We start from the raw sequence: 17,318 nt of genomic DNA, 5'->3' as shown, positions 1-17,318 counted from the left end.
TCACTTCCCAAAAGGTGCTCACCCTTAAGATTGTGCACAAGCTGTACCTGAACAGATCAGGCAGAGTTGCAACAGGCACTCTCCTCTTTGACTGAAGAACAGGAGCCTGGATTTATTTTCCTGGAACACTTTACAGGGAGCCCACCTCTGGCATTACCACCTTCACTCTGTGTAAGCCAGATGAGAGCCTCTGGGCTACATGTGCCAGAGCCTGGGGGACAGGATGGGCAGAGGTGCCTGGCACCACAGTTAATGATTTCTGGGGACACAGTTAAAAGTGGTTACCAGCCAATTAAAATCTTGAAACTTGACGTTCAGCTCGTGCCTTCTGCATACCCGGCTGTGCTCAGAAACGGAGACGTCATCTGGGGAAGGAAGAAGAGCTGAGCGTTAAGGGGAGGCTGTTTCTCTCCCGGAGTCCCGCAACTGAAGCCCAATGGAGAGCTGCATGCGGATCTCGAGACGCTCGGTGTTGGGAAGGGGAGCCCATTTCCACAGCCCGTTCCCCCTGCTCGGCCCCACTCCAGAGGGCCCTGACACCCAGCCATCCTTCACCGCAGGGGAGGCTCCCACAGCGTTTCCCTGCCAGTCATTAGCAGCAGCTCCGTGAGAGGAAGCTGGGCGAGGGCTGTGGGAAAGGCCGTGGTCCCAAGTGCGGCGCCTCCCTGCCTCTGGCTCTTTTTCCCATGAAGCAAACCTCCAGAGCCAAGGCACTCTTGCGTTAAGGGCTGCACTTTGGGGAAACCCAGGTTCGAGTCCTCCCTTGGCCGTGGAGCTCGACAAAGGACAACCCCCTTGGGGGTCCTGGGTGGAGCAGATAGAGAGACACCGGCCTTTGGATGCCAGTATTAGTTCTGTGACTGGTTTTTATTAAACCTTTCAGGCTCCCAGGATGGTTGGGGGAGGGTAGGGGGCTGGGGGTTCTGGGAATTCAAGTCCAGGTTGGGGAGGCTGCCCTCCTTCCCTCTGCCACTTCCTGCTAGAGGGCGGTGAGATGGGAACTGCTGGTGGGCACAGCTTGGCCCACCTGCATGCCGGGAAGATGCCGCTCTCAACTTTCTTCAGGGTTGGGGAAGCTTAAAGGTGCAAAACATGTGTATCTTCCATGTATTTGGGGTAGCGCATCGTATCTGTTTTGAGGCCCACAATTCTGCTGAGACCTGCAGGTGTGCTGCTGAATTTCAACTGGGCAGCACAGTGCAGGAGGGCTATGGGGCTGCAGGCTGCAGAGGCTCTTTCTGGATCTCCGTCCCAGGATCGATCAGGGGAATGTGGGCTCTGCGTGCCTCCAGGTCCTTCTCAAACCCTTGCTTCCCACTCTTCCTTTGGGTGGGCAGAGGCAGCTCCAGGGGTGTCCCAGGGTGTGGGCAAAAGCGTCAAGACGGTGGCCACAGCGGTGTGATTGAAGCGCCCCCTTTTTTGATGTGTGCTGTGCATAAAAGCAGGTCCGTCACGGTCACCATCTTGATGTTTTTGACCGCACCCGTGGATACCCACTGCAGCTCTGCCTGCCGAGATGCCAAGCCTCTGCCCGTTTCCCCATCTTTCTGCTTCTTACCAAAAAACCCCGGGAGCCTGCTGGAGTGTGGGAAGCCGAGGGTCCTTTTGTGCTGGGGCCGTTTCTTGGCCTGCTTGGCTGCGCGGGGGAGCCGGACCTGGCTTTCACTCTCCTGGAAAAAGGTCACCACGAAGGGCTGCTTGGAAAGTGGTCCGTGGCGACCCAAGAGGCCGGCCAGCGCAGGGTCCACACTCTCTCCTGCAAAAGCCAAGGAACAAGCCCTGAAAACGCTGCCAGCTGGACTAGCGATGGAGCTCCTTGTTTTGGGACCCTCGCGTGCCCCCCAGCCAGCCTGGCCAGAAGCCTCCACGACTCCCAAGCAGGGTGCTGGAGCGCCTGGTGGCAGTTGGGGGGGGCGGGGGGGGTTGGATACTCTCCTCCGAAGCACAGGGCGGAGGATGCAGCTGTCACGGGGGGGCTCCTTCCCGCGCAGAGGACGCGTCTGCCTCTCGGACGGGCTGAAAGCAGCCCTGTAGTAGCTCAGCGCAAAAGAAGGGAAGGTCAGCCCTAAAAATGACTGTGCAAAGGAATTCTTATGGCTGAGAGTCAGAATTTGTTTTGGTTTCCTGAGGAGACCGTCCCCAGTTCAGGGCCCTCAAATGCCGTGGGACTGCCAACAATCCTGTGGGCATGATTTTCAAAGAGAAATGCAATGCACGACACATGTCTTTGATATGAAATCCTTAATAAATAGATTTACTGTTCTACCAGTGGCTTCTTTTGTACAATGTTAGGACAATGGATGCATATCATTTTTCTTCCTTTTGTCCAAGCATTTAAGACAAGAATTCTACCTGACTCTGGAGCTTGCATCCCTCAAGTCACGCCGCTAACACTAAAGCTACGTTCTACCATGTTAGCACCAAACATTTTGTCCTTCATAATATCTAAATTACCCATTTAAGCTCCCAGGAACCCTCTCCGTTAGTTAGTCAGCTGCCTTTGAGACAACCGCCCGGCTAAAGGCTTCTCATCTCAATCTGCCCAGGTGGGACTCGGCAGCTCACCCTTAAGTGACCTCCTGGATCCAGTCCCTCCGCCTGGCACAGGGTCCCCCATCGCCTTCTTCCCTCCCTCTTGCCAGGCCGACCGACTTTTTCTGGCCCACAATCCTCTTGTGTCCCTTGGCCAAAGGATGCAAGTTTCTGCTTCCTGATCGTCACCTCGAAGGAGCAGCCTGTCCTTATTTGGTCCAGGGCTAACTCTTGCAGTCTGTGGTACTCATGGGCCATTTCTCCACTAATCACTTACAGCATCTTATAACATTACTCAGCCGTTGCCTGAGTAATGTAGGCCTGCTGTATAAGGTTGGATACCATCTCCAAATACGCTCACTTGTTCTCAGCGACTAGCATTCACAGCTGTACAGTGCTACTGAACAGACCATTATTTCATTAGTTTTATCCTTGCTCTCATATGACCTTACCATATTTAACTCCTCTAGAATTATCTTCTTTACGTCTCCAGCATACTGTCCATCTTTTTTTAATGTTGAGCCTAAGAAATCAAAAATTCCTACCACCTTCCCAGAAACTACTTTCTTTTTTGACATTACTGACTGGTCAGTTGATGGTCTCCACAAAGATTGCAAACCTAAAATTTAAAAAATGAAAAGATGCTAATAACTGTCCCTAGAAAGCAAGAATTAACTAATTGGATGGGACTTTATTTTATTAATCAAATTTATATGCTGCCCATCTCACTGTATAAGTGACTCTAGGTGACTTCAGTAGTAACATCTTGCGTTCCTGAAAACAGTGACTGACAAAGAGCGGGAGAAAAGAAACGTCTAATTAAAGCGGCAAGGATCTTGCTGAACACAGTTATTTCTGATTAAACACTGGCAAAGGATCTTGGCAATGGGGGCAGACAGGTAGATGATACAGTTCTGTTTTAGCTGCCTTGAATAACTTCTGTTTAAATTCAGTTCCTAGCTGATTGCAGAAAACCTCAGCAGAATTAAGGAGCGTTAGGGAAAAAGTAGCTCTTGGTGAACATCCTCACATAATACAAAGTGTACATTCCCTTATATGAACCGAAGATGCTGCTTCCTTACTATCTGCCATTCCACACACTTAACTCCTCCTTTCAAACAGGATTTATGAAAAGCTGAAATGCACAAAAGCGTAACATTAGCCTTACCGTCCTCCGTCTCCACATAAAGTCTCAAACCCAAATTGTATTTGCGGTTCAACAGCCAGTGGTTACTAGCAGCTGTGACATCGAAGACCAGCCATCCATCCATCCCGGCCAGAAGCTCCTGAAGATCTAAGAACATCAGCTCTGATTCCCTGGAGTAGCAGAAAGTATATCTGACCCCCACTGGTTGAAATGAAGGCAATAAATGTGCCAGATATTACTGTAAACTGCCCAGAGAGCTTTGACTTGGTGGTTTAAAGAATGAATGGATTCAATGCCCCCCTGCCCCTGGCCTTTCACGGCACCCTTCCAGGCTGAGATACGGGCTGTCTGGCTTGAGCCTATCAAAAGGTGGGCCAGTGACAAGTCTCTTTCCGCTCTCCTCTTCCCCTACTCCTGACTTCTGTTAATGGAAAGCATGTCAAGAAAGCACATTTGACACAGGAGGAGTCTGGGCGGGATTGGCACAGCTGTAGGACTGGTGTGTGGCACACCAGTTTCCAGGGGCACATATAAATCAGCAGGTGATCCAGGCAACGGCTCTCAAGACCTACAGCCTAAGGCCTTGTGCTCGTCCCTGGTTGAAAATGGAAAGTTGAAAACATCTACCTAAAAAAAATATACGTATGTCTAAAAATAGAGGATTCCTCCAAGTTTTTGTTGCAGTTCTTTGACCTCTGCCACTTTACTTCTACCTTTTTGACATTTATTAAAACACGTCTTTCTCATATCGCTCTTATCTGCAGTTTTCAAATGACTGTCCTCTTGGTATCGAGGGGTACTTTTGCCACAGCTTTCTTACTGAGACAAGACAAGCAAAGTCAGCCGATCGAAAAGTCTCCTTCGTAACGTTCGCTGGCAAGAGAAAGAGTTCTCCCTGGTAGCTATGGGTTCCCACGCAACTGAAATGTTTCATAACAGAATCAGTAGCTGGAGCCACCAGCCAGTATTTTATTTTAAGCTAAGATCTGAAGCAAACGTTCTGGTTGCGTGTACCTGTTGTGATGCTCTTGAACGATCTCGTACACACTGATATGAAGGGTCTTATTAACATGGCAACCGAAACTTTTCATCTTGTAAATTCGGAATTCTGCTGCCATTACGGTCTCCCCAGTGGGGATCTGTGTTAAGTCGAACCTGAATTCTTTCCAGTAAGGCTTCTGCTGGAAGATATCTCTGTCCAGTTCAACTGCAGAGAGTTGACATCAAAGACAAAAAAGCATAGGCGTTTATTTGGGCATCCATTGCTTACATCCTCTGCTGTCAAATAAGTTCTCAAAGTAGAGATTGACAAATTATTTAAAAAGCCAACTCATTAAAGTGGTAATAAAAATTTAACTAATAATAACGGTTCATTAAAAGCAATGCAACAGTTCAAAATGCATTTGGATGGCTAAGAGAAAGTACAGTGAGTTGGACAAATTATGTTTATTCAATAGGTGTGACAAACAGATCAACAAGAAGACTAAAATAGTGATATCTAGCTACTTGTAAAAACCATCTCAGAAGAGTAGTTGATTGCAAACGGAATATGAGATAGCAGGGTGATGTGGTTGCAAAAAAGGCCAACGCAGTTGTAGGCTACTGAATCAAACATTTCTAAAACTAGGATTCTATTACATATTATAATTTGGGTGGAAAACACAACTGCAAGGCAAAGGTAACATCTCTGTAAAGCCGATCTTACAGAGTAAGAAAAAAACGGCATCTCTGTTAAACGAACCCCTACAGTGAAAGAACCCCTAAGCTCAAGTACTGACTGAATGGATGGATTTTCCTAGGTGCAGGTGACAGGAGCAACATCAGCAAAAGCGAGGTCCCGTTCCAAGAAGCTTACAGTTGGAATTTCAGGAAAGGGAAAAGGCGCATGTAAGATCTCATAGAGGGAGCTACGGATGCCTGTTGAGGCCCAACGCAAGGGTGAAGCGGGTCACTGGCAAATGCAGAGCCGCCCGGAGTCACCCGTTGGGGGGAGATGGGTGGCATACAAGTTTAATGATAAATAATAAGTAAATAAAATAAATAACAAGAAAAAGCGGTGGTGGGGGGAGGGGAGGAGGCTCTAATATGAGGCCTGGACAAAATTCACAATAAGCTCCTTAGTCTGAGGGTGTAAATCCACAACCACAGCAACAACAAGAAAAAGGAAGGTGTGTCTCCACAGCATCCATAGATTTCTCTGGAGGTGAATATGTGTGGCTCAGGGTTGAACTGTGGAGTCCTTGGGGTTCTCTGAGCGTGGTTCTTTTCTTGCAAACCTTTCATTACCCGGCTAGGTCGCATCTTCAGCCCTGGCCGGGTAATGAAGCGTTTGCAAGAAAAGAACCACGCTCAGAGAACCCCAAGGACTCCATAGACTTCTCTTCCTGTTATAAACTACTGACAGCCAGGCCAAAAACAGCTCTAAAGCTAAATCCGCGGCTACCTACGGTCCTCGAGCGCAAGGCCTGGGAAAGGGCTCAGCGCGGACCCTGTTTCAGGTCCAGTCCTGTGCCTGAGGAGTCCCAGCACAAGGACAAAACCAGCTGCGCAGGGCTGCTGGTGGCCAGCAGCAAATATAACCACTTACAAGAAAAAGCAAGTAAATGAATTTACACGTTCCAGCTGAACCGAACCCCGCAGGAAGATCCCCCATCCCAGTTTCAACGGTATTCTTATTCCAGCACGTCAAGGCCTTTCTGGGGAAAGGAATGGCCACGGGATGGCAAGGGCCACCTCCCAGGCTCCTCAAGGAAGGCCCCCGGTGTTCCCACTGGCCCTTCAGGGGAGATCTGATCCCAGTTCGGGGCTTCCGTCCAGGAGGTGGTGCCCCCAGGCAAACTGTGCTCTGGCCGGCGACTGGAAGGAAAGGCGAAAGGAGCACGAGAGGCTTCAGGAACTGGGAGCCGCGGTCCCAGAGGCCTGGTGGTCTGAGCTGAGCTGAGCTGAGCTGAGCTGAGCTGCCGCAGATGTCCAGCCTCTCGGACCCAGCCAGTCGGGCCGCGGAGCCAAGGCCCGGCTGTGGCTTGGGAGGGAAGCTGCTTTCGCCTCTCCAACTCCCTCTTTTCCTCTTTTTCATTCCTGCGAAGAGGGCCAACTCCCCCATGCATCGTGTCATGCCAGCTGCCAGGAGGAGCTGACGGGGGGCTGAGGTTTGCGAAGGAATGCTTCCTTCCCCAGCTGAGCGAAGCAGAGCAGGAACAATTTCAGTGGGGTTGAACTGTTTGTGGTTCCTTCCATTTTCCATATTTGAAAAAAAAATCTCTGCTTAGGAGAGTTCACTTGCAGACATACAGACCCTAAGCCTCGTGGTCTTTTTTTCAGCCATACTTAGCAAAAGCTTTAACTATTAACAAAGGGTCTCGGTGCACCTTAGACTTAGTCCTCTCTAAATCTTTGGCAGACCAGGGTTGTCTTTCTGAGACGCAGGCCCTCTCTGAGCTGCTGATGGACATACGTTTTGGAGGAAGGCAAGGAATGAGAGCGATTAAGACTCTGGGAAAGCAATGGATAGTAACAAATCCCTAAAGCTAAACTATTCACCTTGCACTGTGTCATGATAATACAAATAACCCAGGACAGGTAGGCTACTTAGCCCATATAGTGGATGAAAAACCCACCCAGTAACAGACTTAAATAGTCAAGAGATACATAATAAATACATCTATTTCATATTTTGTAATATTATGCAAAATTCATTTAGCAATTTCTCAAGCTTTCCTCTCCTAGAAGAGATTCTCCTGTTTTTCTACCACATGTTCAGGATGCTTGTCAATTTCTTCTGAATTTCTCTTTGGAGCCAACGTTACTATTGCAGGGGGTGTGGGAGGCTTCTGTGGTTGATGGTGCTTTCTGACATCTTTTCTCCTCCTACTGCAGCCTCCCTGGCCGCCCACTCTGAAAAGGTCTTCCCTTAGAAGTGAGAGAAGCCAGGGAGGCTGCAGACCACTGAGCGATTGTACAATGAACGACAGGGAACACACACATACCCCACCCCACCCATGAACATTTATCCCAATTCTCTTTTCCTCCTCTGGACAAAATTTCAAAACCAAATTCCTTTCACCAAACTGAATTAAGAACTGATAGAAAAAACAGGGGAGAGTTTTCTGCACCACAAGTACTGTTTTGTCTAGAAGTTGGTTGGTTTGCTTCTCAAACAAAGCAGAACGGCTCATGTTCTACTGGAAGGCAGCTTGTGATCTGTTCTGCAGTGCTTAAACACACTAAGTCAGAGACTCTCCATGCCTGTGAATGCAAAGCTGGTGCCTGAACAAATGTGTTTGTTTCTAAGATAGCACAAGTCAGAACTTGCTTCCTCCACAGCCCCAACCCATGTTCCCACTATTTTACTCCACCCATAGTTTCAGGGCAAGAACTTCAAAGATGCTCCTGCTGCATTGCTCCAAACTACCTGCCTCTGCGCAGAGTTACTGCAGGACAGAACCAATGAGGGACCTGTGGAGAGAAAGCATCATTCACACTGGGATTGGTCAAAGAAGCTCATCTGCAGCAGAGAGCAATGGAGAAAAATCCCAAACCAAGCCCACATGCTCCTTTCCTTCCACGCCCTGCTTGTGGGATTACAGGACTTCAATGGGATTGCTTTGAGGCATTTGCTAATGAAAGGGGACAGGATGCATTTTTCTAAGAAATGGCTCACCCTGGTTGACCGCAGGGAGATCACAACTTGTCTCTGTACACATTTCTCCAGGACAAGATGGAAAGACCATCCCCAACTGGAAAGGCCCTCCAGACTGGTCCTTAAAGTGGGCAGCCACTTGCTTGGGTTACTCCTCCTGCTGGACGTAATCATGCTGATTTAGGAAACATTTGCGTATTATGGTTGCTGGATCTTCCTGTGAGGGCTCTGCATTAAGACACAAGCCCATCGCTCTCTCTTATTCCCTTGAACAGGCTGAAGCCAAGGGAGAGGAGAGAACCAAACCAACCTAAGATTGGACAAGTGTTTGTCCGAGATGGTATGAGGGCTCCTGCCTTGGGCAGGGGGTTGGACTAGAAGACCTCCAAGGTCCCTTCCAACCCAAGGATTCTACGAGCCCCCAAAGCCCCCTTCACCATTCTTTTCTCCAGACTGCAACAAGGAAAAGTAAGGCTGCCGCGTTTAAAAGTAAAGTTCCCTTGATGCCATTTTGGAGTATGGTTAATTTGTAATTGTATAGAGTTTGGCTCTCCTCTCCCTTGCTGGAAGCAACTGGAGAAGCTGCTTTCAAAAACTGGTAGTGAGGAAAGGTATGACAGGTATGAAAGGAAGCCAGGAAGCAAAGCACTTGTGGAAGAGGCAGAAGAGAGCTGGGAACCAGAGGGACGGGGGGTCCAGTCCTCCACAAACACCCCCAACAGGTCACTTGACCTCCCCTCCAAGATAATGCCTGTCAGACCATCATAGATTTCATAGACACTGTTTGCTTAAGAGGGAAAAGACTATTTCATTCCAGTTCACTTAGCAACAATTTAAGACTGCCTCATTCAATGAGCAAGGGATGAGACAAGGACAATGCTTGTGCAGCCGAGGAGGGCAACCATCGTTGTCAGGACATGATGGGGCTGCAACTGGGGCAGGGCTTGTGTTGCCTCCTGAGAAGACAGCTGCCTCACAATGCTGGACTCATTCCTTCCCGAAAGGAAAGATCTGTTGGGCCTGAATAGCTTCACCTTCTGTTGGTGGTCATCATTTTCTTTGGACCTTGAAGAACTGACCCCCCAACTGCTCTTGCTGCCTCACCTTTGAGTCTGCAGAGCCGAGGAAAGGCCCAGCCTCTTCATTCAGGGGAGGGGAGCTGCTCTGGGACACCAAAATTGTCTGGAAGAGGGGATGAAAGTGCACCGCCTTGATAAATCCTGAGGAACCCCTTGTAGGCCGTCTGCTTGGGTCTTCAGGGAGCTGCAGCTGGAGGAGGACCACTTGGTCCTCAACTTTTCCCTGACCAACAGACCCGCTGCACCCAAAATAGATGCTGCCCAGTGGGAAGGGTGGAAGTGGGAACCTCCTCTTTGCATTTAAGAGCCCCCCCACAGCACACGCTTGGTTCAGCATGGGACAGGGTGCCCTCAGGAACCAGGAGCGTCCAAGAAAGGAATCTTTCATAGTTTATGTTTAAGAGATATGATCCTTTTTGGCACCATGACTTACACCCTCTGCCCCAGGCGGCATTTTCTATGATGTACTGAAAAAATAAACATTTGTTAAATGCCTTCATGATGCACAAAGTATTTCTGAATGCTTAAAAAGATAAATCTAATTAGAACTTTTAAGGAAAGCGAAGACTGGCTCAAGGGTCTCTTCTTGGATGAGGATGAAAGGGTCAATGTTTGTTTTTCAGATGAAATTTAAATCCAAACTGTTGGAATTAATGCTTTCCCTCTGGAAAACACAGGGCTATTCCTGAGACAGACCCTTCATTCATGCCCTGTTTGCACATTTTGGAAAGGGGAGGGAGGAAGAGAGAGAACAAATGGGCAGGAGCTCTGTTACTTTAGTGTGTTTACATCTACTCTGCAACAACTGATATAATTAAGAGCCTATTAAACTTGGAGATTAGAATCCACCTAATTAAGCCTAATTATTACTACAAAAATAAAAGCCATTGTGCTCTTGAAGAACCACAGCACCATCTGTTCTGCCTTCTGTAAAATTTGGTGACACCTGAAAGTTCCCATAATCTTAAAAGAGCCCAGCCTGATCCAGCGCATGGCCAAAGTCACGCTTTGTTCCTCCTCAGGTCAAATGCATCTGTTCTCTGCCCAGTTGTTGCCCAGACCTCAAAGTAGAAAGCTGAGCTCTGGAGCAGCCTGTGGCAATCGGCCCCGGTAAGAGTCGAATTTGAGAAGGCTGAAGCTGAACCGATGGCAGGGGAAGAGTGCGAAGATGCCCAGCGACTCTTCTGCTGAAGTCCGTGGGCTGAACTTGGACTAATTGTGCCAAGCATCTTTCATCTGTGCTAAAGAAAGGGATTTAATTTGGGATCCTCCCTCCCCCCCCCCCCCGTGGAGGATCCCAAATTAAATCCCTTTCTTTAGCACAGATGAAAGATGCTTGGCACAACTGATGATCTACGTTGCGCCTTCCCACACAAGGAGCAAAGGCTTCTCTTGGGACTTACTGCTTTCTGAAGCAGTTCTGACTCTGGCTGAGCAATTCAATATTCCGAGTGGACAACTCCAAAATCTGATGGAAAACATGAGCAGAGGGAAAGGTTTTCCACAAAGCAGGGCAGCCGGTCAGAGGGCGCATGTGTCCTTTCTTGACTTCGGGGTTCGCAGATGTTGACATTGACTGCAGATGTGGGAGGACTGTGCAAGTTTTTAAACAGTCTGACTTAGCTGTATAAAGTCTATCCTATGCTTTGCACAGCCACTTTTATTTTGCTTTCTTATCGCCAAGAAATCATGCCTCCATTGACTGGCAGTTTGCCAGCAAATTCACTCCATGTTTTTCCCCTGGAAGGACCCTCTTTTGTTTGGGCCTTTAATGTATTGGTTCTTTGTTTTAATCCTTGTACACCACCCAGAGTCACAGGTCAGTGGGTGGCCCAGAAATGGCAGAATCAATCAATCAATCAATCAATCAATCAATCAATCAATCGTTTTCCAAAGCACTGAGTGGATCCAAGAATCCTGTGATCAGTGCACATATTTAGTATATATGTTCATAATTTTATCAGTGGTTAACAGAATAATCCTTCTTTATTTTTGCTTATTCTACTACTCTGTATGCTTTCTAATCTGCATGCCAAAAAAATCTCTGCAGATCCATACAGGATGCATTTTATGTCTCTGCCAGTTTCATTATATTTTTAGCTGTGTGCCCCCCCTTGCTCCCGTGTGTGTGTGTGTGTGTGTGTGTGTACTATTTTATTCTGTAAATTACACCTCTACTGCAATTAGAGTAGTCCCAGCTGCCTTGGAGAGCGCCATGTGCCTTTTTGAGATGCTAAATTAAAAGGAAATGCTGAACCACATAAAGAATTGGGAGACTTAAAATAATCGGAATGAGGTGCAGAAAGAATTCTATCTAGCAGAAACCAAGCCAAAAGAGATTCTAACACAACCTTTGTCTGGAAGGGAGAGCAGAGTGGAGGAGGCCTTAAGCCTGCAAAATCTCAGATAAGCTCTTTACATGCCACTTTCACTGCTTCTGCATCCTAGAAGTAAATCTCAACGACACAAAGAAGGTGGGGGCTGCCCCATAGCCTCTCACCAGGCAGCAGGCAAGTGTAGAGGGTTGCCCCCCACCCCCAGATGAATGATGCCAAGCCAAGAGGGTGCCAGAAGAACTGCATCCCCTGAAATTATTCCAGAGGCTTCCTTGCTGGTTTGCTAGAAGGGTGCTCGGGAGGAGATTCTGCACCCGTTCTGCAAATAAAGCACAACTCCTTGACTTACTCTACATGCCAGCAAAGCCAAGAATTTTTCTACTCTGCTAAGGGGACACTGCAACCCTTACTCAGTGACCTCTCAAGTTTCTGAAACCTCTCCATGCAAATCTTCACAATCACAAAGCTAGAACCTTGATTTTTAATGGGAAAAGACAGAAGCTGGGATTATGAAAACACTGCACCCAGAACCGCTTCCACTTTCTTCTTGTGTCTGACCCAGTATGGCCTGGCAGCACCCACCCAGTTTGGCCGCTGCTCCCCACCGGATCTTCTACACGGGAGCTGTTAAAATCCCAGAAATGAACAAGCTGGCTTGGCAGGCCCAGAACCGCTTCCTCTAGGCTTGGCACCAAAGACATTCTGCGGCTGGCACATCCACCCTGGGAAGAGCCTTCTGCAGGACCTGCATGTGAAGGGCCAGGGAAAGCTGTCCCTCAGGTGGGGAGACAATCCTCCCACCCCACCCCACCCCACCCCCGTCCTTGGCTCTCCTTTGCTCCGTGGGCTGCAGGCGTCCGCCCTCCGCCGAGCCCACCTGGCTCTCGCTGGATCGCTTGCTCGAGGGGAAAGAAAGCAGCAGTTCTGATGCAAGGCACCGTCCCACCCCCAGCGACGTCCCAGCAGCTCCAGCTCCCTTGACTGCAGCCAAGAGAAGTGCTGGAGGGAGGGGCAGGTTTTGCCCCTTTATCTGAAGCCCTACCTGTGAGGGAGAGCCTGCAGCAGGAGAAGAGGGCGAGAGAACCTGGCGGAGGCCTCCCTCACTGTGCCGAGCAATGACGCTCTCTGATGGCACGGTGAGAAAGAGAGCACCGTCAACGGCCAAAAGAGGGAAGAGAATCTAATCTCAGAGTGGACAAATGCAGCCCCCCAAAAGCCAGATGTTGGGGACCAACCACTGGAGGATCCAAATGGACCTTTCTCTGCACCTTGCAGATACACGTACTTTTGCACATGCTTCAACATGGCAGACGGAGCTCCAGAGACCAGGGCGAAGGAGAGGTCCTCCCAGGCTGCTGGGGGTGGTTGTGGGGTGGGACGGTGAAGTGCTGGGCAGGAGCTCGATTGAAGGCTGAATGCTTACAGACCCTCAGGGGAATTAGACTGCAGCTTCCTGGAGGCCAGGAAAATCTTCACATCTCTGCCAGGAGCACCAGCCTTTTGGACCTGGGCAGCCCAGCTGAACCAGGCAGGAGGTCCCTTGCAGAGATCTGATGATTTTGCAGGGGGAGGGCGGTTGAAGCCGCCCCTGCTGAGCACCCCTTTGGGGGCAACTGCAACACAGGAGTATCTTCCACAGGAGACATTCCAGGGGCTCTCCCTGAAGACAGCGAGGTGGCTAAGAGTCAAGCCAGCTCGCTCCCAGAAGGCCCAGCTGACCATCCCGAGGACATAAGCAAGCTATTAAACTGGGTGGCTCCGAGCTTTCTGCATTTCCCAAAAATATCTTCCATGGACAGAAAGTTACTCCCAGAAGACAACCTCAGTTTCCTCTTGGCATTAAGTTTCTGCAACCCTTGTGGCCAAGACGGGGCAGCGCGATGCAGCTGCCATTTCCGCCGACCGGCGTCCTAAATTTATGATGTTCTCAGCGTTTCTCTGATGCAAGAGCCCTTCCAATGTTTCCCTGTTGGGATGTCACATATAACATGTAACACACATGTAATAATGTACAGCAACGTACATTAACAGTTAGCACAGCTGTTGCAGATGGAGAAACACACCAGAATCCAGTTGGGGGTGGGGGGTGGTTTGTTTTACTTTGAGAAAGCTTTGGTTTTCCTCCAGAAAAAAATAATTTTTCATTCCAATGCCATAAATGGGGGAAGACTTCTTTTTTAACTAATGCAAAATTCGTAAGATGTTTATTTCTGCAAATGTCACTTTCATAATTTAATCAAATATCATAAAGCATTTCTTCCCTAATATTCCATTACAGCCGATGGTGAATTATAACTTCTAAATCATTAAAAGAGAAAGCTTCACTAACTAGGAGGAAGCAGCATATCAATGAATGAAATAAGTAAACAAACACAAATAATTCTAAAAGAAATAAATTGACACTCTGGAGCACGGGACAATGTAGGTTGGACTTTAGCAAACATCTGATTTCAGAAGATCGGTCCATGGTAGCAATGAATCTGGAAGCAATCTCACCAAGGGTTTGGCCTTTTCCCGCTATTGTTGGAAGGGTTGCTTTATTCTGCCCCCAAAGGAAAAATATTGTTGTTTAGGAGCCACGCAAATATTCTGAGAAAGGACTTTGAGGACTTCTGGCCAGCTGAATTAACTTCTCTCATCCCACCATGGCTGGACCAGCAATTTGAGACTGGGAAGAAGTGAACCAGGATGCGTCTTTTACACAGCACAGGCTTCATGCAAGGACAGAGACGGCTTACTTTTTTTCAGATCAGATGCTGAGTTTGGGGAAGAAATTGGACTTATGAAAAATCTGGGTTGTTCAAGACCTCCCCCCAACCCAGCAGTACTTTTACTGAGACAGCCACGCTTCATCATCCAGCCATCTTCACCCAGCAAGCCCTACTGCCACCAAAGCAAAGGCTGGGGACGTTGCCAGGGCGGGCTGTATGTCAACCTTACGGGCATCCTATTCCTCCATCAACTGAGCTGTTCCTTCCCAGCGGAGGGCAAAGGCCCTGTGCCCGGTGGTGCCCTGAGGAGAATCAACCTGCCCTCAGGCTGGAGGCAACGCAGCCCTGAAGCTCTGGGGCTCTGGAGGAGAGGCTTGCTTGCTCCAGCCTCTGCTGCCCGAAGACCCGGCACCATCGAAATGGCAACTACCCCACGATTGGCTAGGCCGGAGCCAGCCAGACCAGCAGTCCGGACAGGCCAGGAGGGCACTTCCCCTGTGGCAGGGCAGGGGCATCACTCTATATAGCAGGGGATGGCCATCGTGGCCCCCTCCCCAGTCTTGCTTCTGGAGACAGCCCAGAGTGTCCCCACCAGCGCCACACCTCCTGCCCAGGCTCCTTCTTGGCACTGCCAAGGCACGTGGGCATCGAGGCTAATTAGGCCCCCTGCTTTCATTAACTTCCCAGAGATGCTCTGGGAACCTGGCAGCCTTTCTGAAAACGGGCTGCAGGAGGGGAAGTGCCCTTCCGTTGCCCAGCCAGGGTGCCATTTGTGCCCTGGACAGACACCCCCTGCCCTGCAAGGACTCAGGGGTCTGCTTCCACCCCCCAGCAGCCATTCTCCAAACCTCCCGCTCCTCAGACCCCTTCTCATCAGGCTGAACCCAGTTCAAGGGGGAGGGGAGGGTTACCCACTGCCAGAGGGGACCAGCTGGAAAGTGCAACCCAGTCCAAGAAAGGGTGCTGGCAAGGGAACAGCTGCTTCCCGGATCGCCCAGATGAGTTTCAGTAAATCAGCAGTTCAGCAGGGTAGGAACAGGCTCAACCGGATTCCGCCCCCTCGTTGCTTACGGCCTTGAATGTCAGCCAGAGTCATCCAAGGTGGCTCCTTACACCTGCTGGGCATACGGCGGGGGTGGGGGGGTGGGGGGTGGAGGAACCCCACCTGCTCCACGGCCTAACCCTTCACTGCCCCCCTGTGCCGGCTCTCGCTGGCTGGTGGAGCCCCGCAACGGTGGACAGCAGGGAGCCCTCCTTCTCCTGGCTTTGGGGCAGCCACTGCCCAGTTGCAGGGCAGAGGTGCCCCGCGCGAGGCTCCCAGAGGCAGCGCCTGGCAAAGGTGGCTGAGGGACCGCCCTGTGCCGGAGCGGGTCCAAGCTGCTTCCTCAGTGCCTCTGAAGGGCCACACAGGAGCCCCTCCGGGGCCGACCTGACCTTGCCTAAATCCGGCTTTGCCCCTTGCTCACAACGGGCATGGCAGCCAACTGGCGCGTGTGGGAAAGACGCGCCCCTCCACCGTCTTCAGAGCAAGTCCACCCAGAGCCATTCAAGGACAGATCCCCCTCAGATGCACACGCATTTGCACACTTAACGACATTCACCCCTGCGCACTGCACGCAGGCGCCTTTCGGGGGCTGAGCACCGGGGTCCCCTTGAGGGCGGGGTGCCGCTTCCCAGACGCGCCGGGCTTTCTGCCGCAGGCCGCGGCCGCCCTCCACCTCCCCTGAGCAGCCGCTACTCTTCACCTGGGTTCATGCAGTGGGCTAAACCCAGGTTAACCGAACACCGGTGCCGTGTTTGCCCAACACGTCCCACCAAATCGAAAGCCAGGACGGGCCACGCAGACGAAGGCTGGGGCCCGCAGCGCCCCGAGGCCGAGACCCACCAGCGCCGCCGCTGACCCGGCAGCTCCCGAGGGGCGAGGGCCGAGCCGCTCGCGCTCCGCCGCCGGCCCCCATCGAGGGGCTGCGACGGGCGACCGCGCGCCCCGCAGGCGCCCCGCACGGGCCCGGCTGCCTCCGGGGGCTGCACCTGCCCTGCTCCCGGACCTCCCCCGGCAGGGAGGGGCGGGCCGAGCCCGTAGAAGGGGCGCGCGCCCCAGGCTGGGGAGCGCTTTCCCCTCTCCCCTCGCCTCCGGAAGCCGAGGCCCGGGACGGCGGGCGGGCAGGGGGAGGCCCCGGGCGCTCCGTCCGAAGAGCGCGGCCGCCGCCCGCCCACCCTCGTCTGACCAGCCGCCCGGGCGGGACAGCCGGTCGCCCCAACCCCGCCGCCCGGACCGGAGCCGCCCGGCGCTCGCCCGCCTCGCCCGACGGGACTCACCCAGGTTGACGAAGCTCATGACCGTGTCCGCGCCGTCGGCGGCCCCGGCGGGCGCGAGGCTGCCCCCGGCGCCGTCGGCGTCGTCCTGGCGGGCCAGGGCGCGGTAGAGGCCCAGCATGAACTGCGGCGCGGCGGCGGGGCGGCGCGGGCGCGTCCTGCGGGGTCCGCCGGGCAAGCCCAGGAGCGCCAGGACCTCGCGCTGCAGCTCGCGCCCGCTCAGCCGTCGCGGGGCGGGCGGCGGCGCGGGCGGGCGGCGGCGGGCGGGGGCGCCGCGGGGCGGCGGCGGGTGGGCGCGGGGGTCCGCCGCCGGCAGCAGCGCGGCGATCAGCAGCAGCGGCGCCGCCGCCACCGGGCCCGACGAGAGCCGCATGGCGCCCGCGCAGCGCAGCGCAGGTGGGTCGGAGCGCGCGGCCGTCGGGCCGTCCCTTTAAGCGGGAGGCGGGGGGCGCGCGATCCGGCTCGTCGGACGCGCTGGGCGGCCGCTCGCCCGCCCCGTCCCAGCCGCGGGCGGCCCGGCCAAGCGCAGACAGACGGCGGGGCCGCGGGGAGGCGGCC

General features: G+C 52.1%; 1 protein-coding gene across 1 annotated transcript in view; it reads right to left on the bottom strand.

Moving 5' to 3' along the window:
• The window catches only part of BMP8A (bone morphogenetic protein 8a), a 19,832-nt gene extending 2,699 nt beyond the window's left edge, over window positions 1-17,133 (bottom strand). The window contains exons 1-5 of the mRNA XM_088153986.1: window positions 16,764-17,133; window positions 4,694-4,886; window positions 3,701-3,849; window positions 1,559-1,756; window positions 286-365 (exon numbers count right to left, since the gene is read on the bottom strand). Of these exons, the coding sequence (XP_088010112.1) occupies window positions 286-365; window positions 1,559-1,756; window positions 3,701-3,849; window positions 4,694-4,886; window positions 16,764-17,133 (990 nt within the window). The remainder of the gene's footprint in view (window positions 1-285; window positions 366-1,558; window positions 1,757-3,700; window positions 3,850-4,693; window positions 4,887-16,763) is intronic.
• Between the last annotated feature and the right edge of the window lie 185 nt (window positions 17,134-17,318).

The sequence above is a fragment of the Python bivittatus genome, unplaced genomic scaffold (genome assembly GCF_059951505.1).
Source record: "Python bivittatus isolate LINGU-HERP-01145 unplaced genomic scaffold, Pbiv_v1 ctg000040_np1212, whole genome shotgun sequence".
Lineage (NCBI taxonomy): Eukaryota > Metazoa > Chordata > Lepidosauria > Squamata > Pythonidae > Python > Python bivittatus.
Note: the sequence above shows the minus strand (reverse complement) of the source record. Positions and strands in the feature narration are given on the sequence as shown.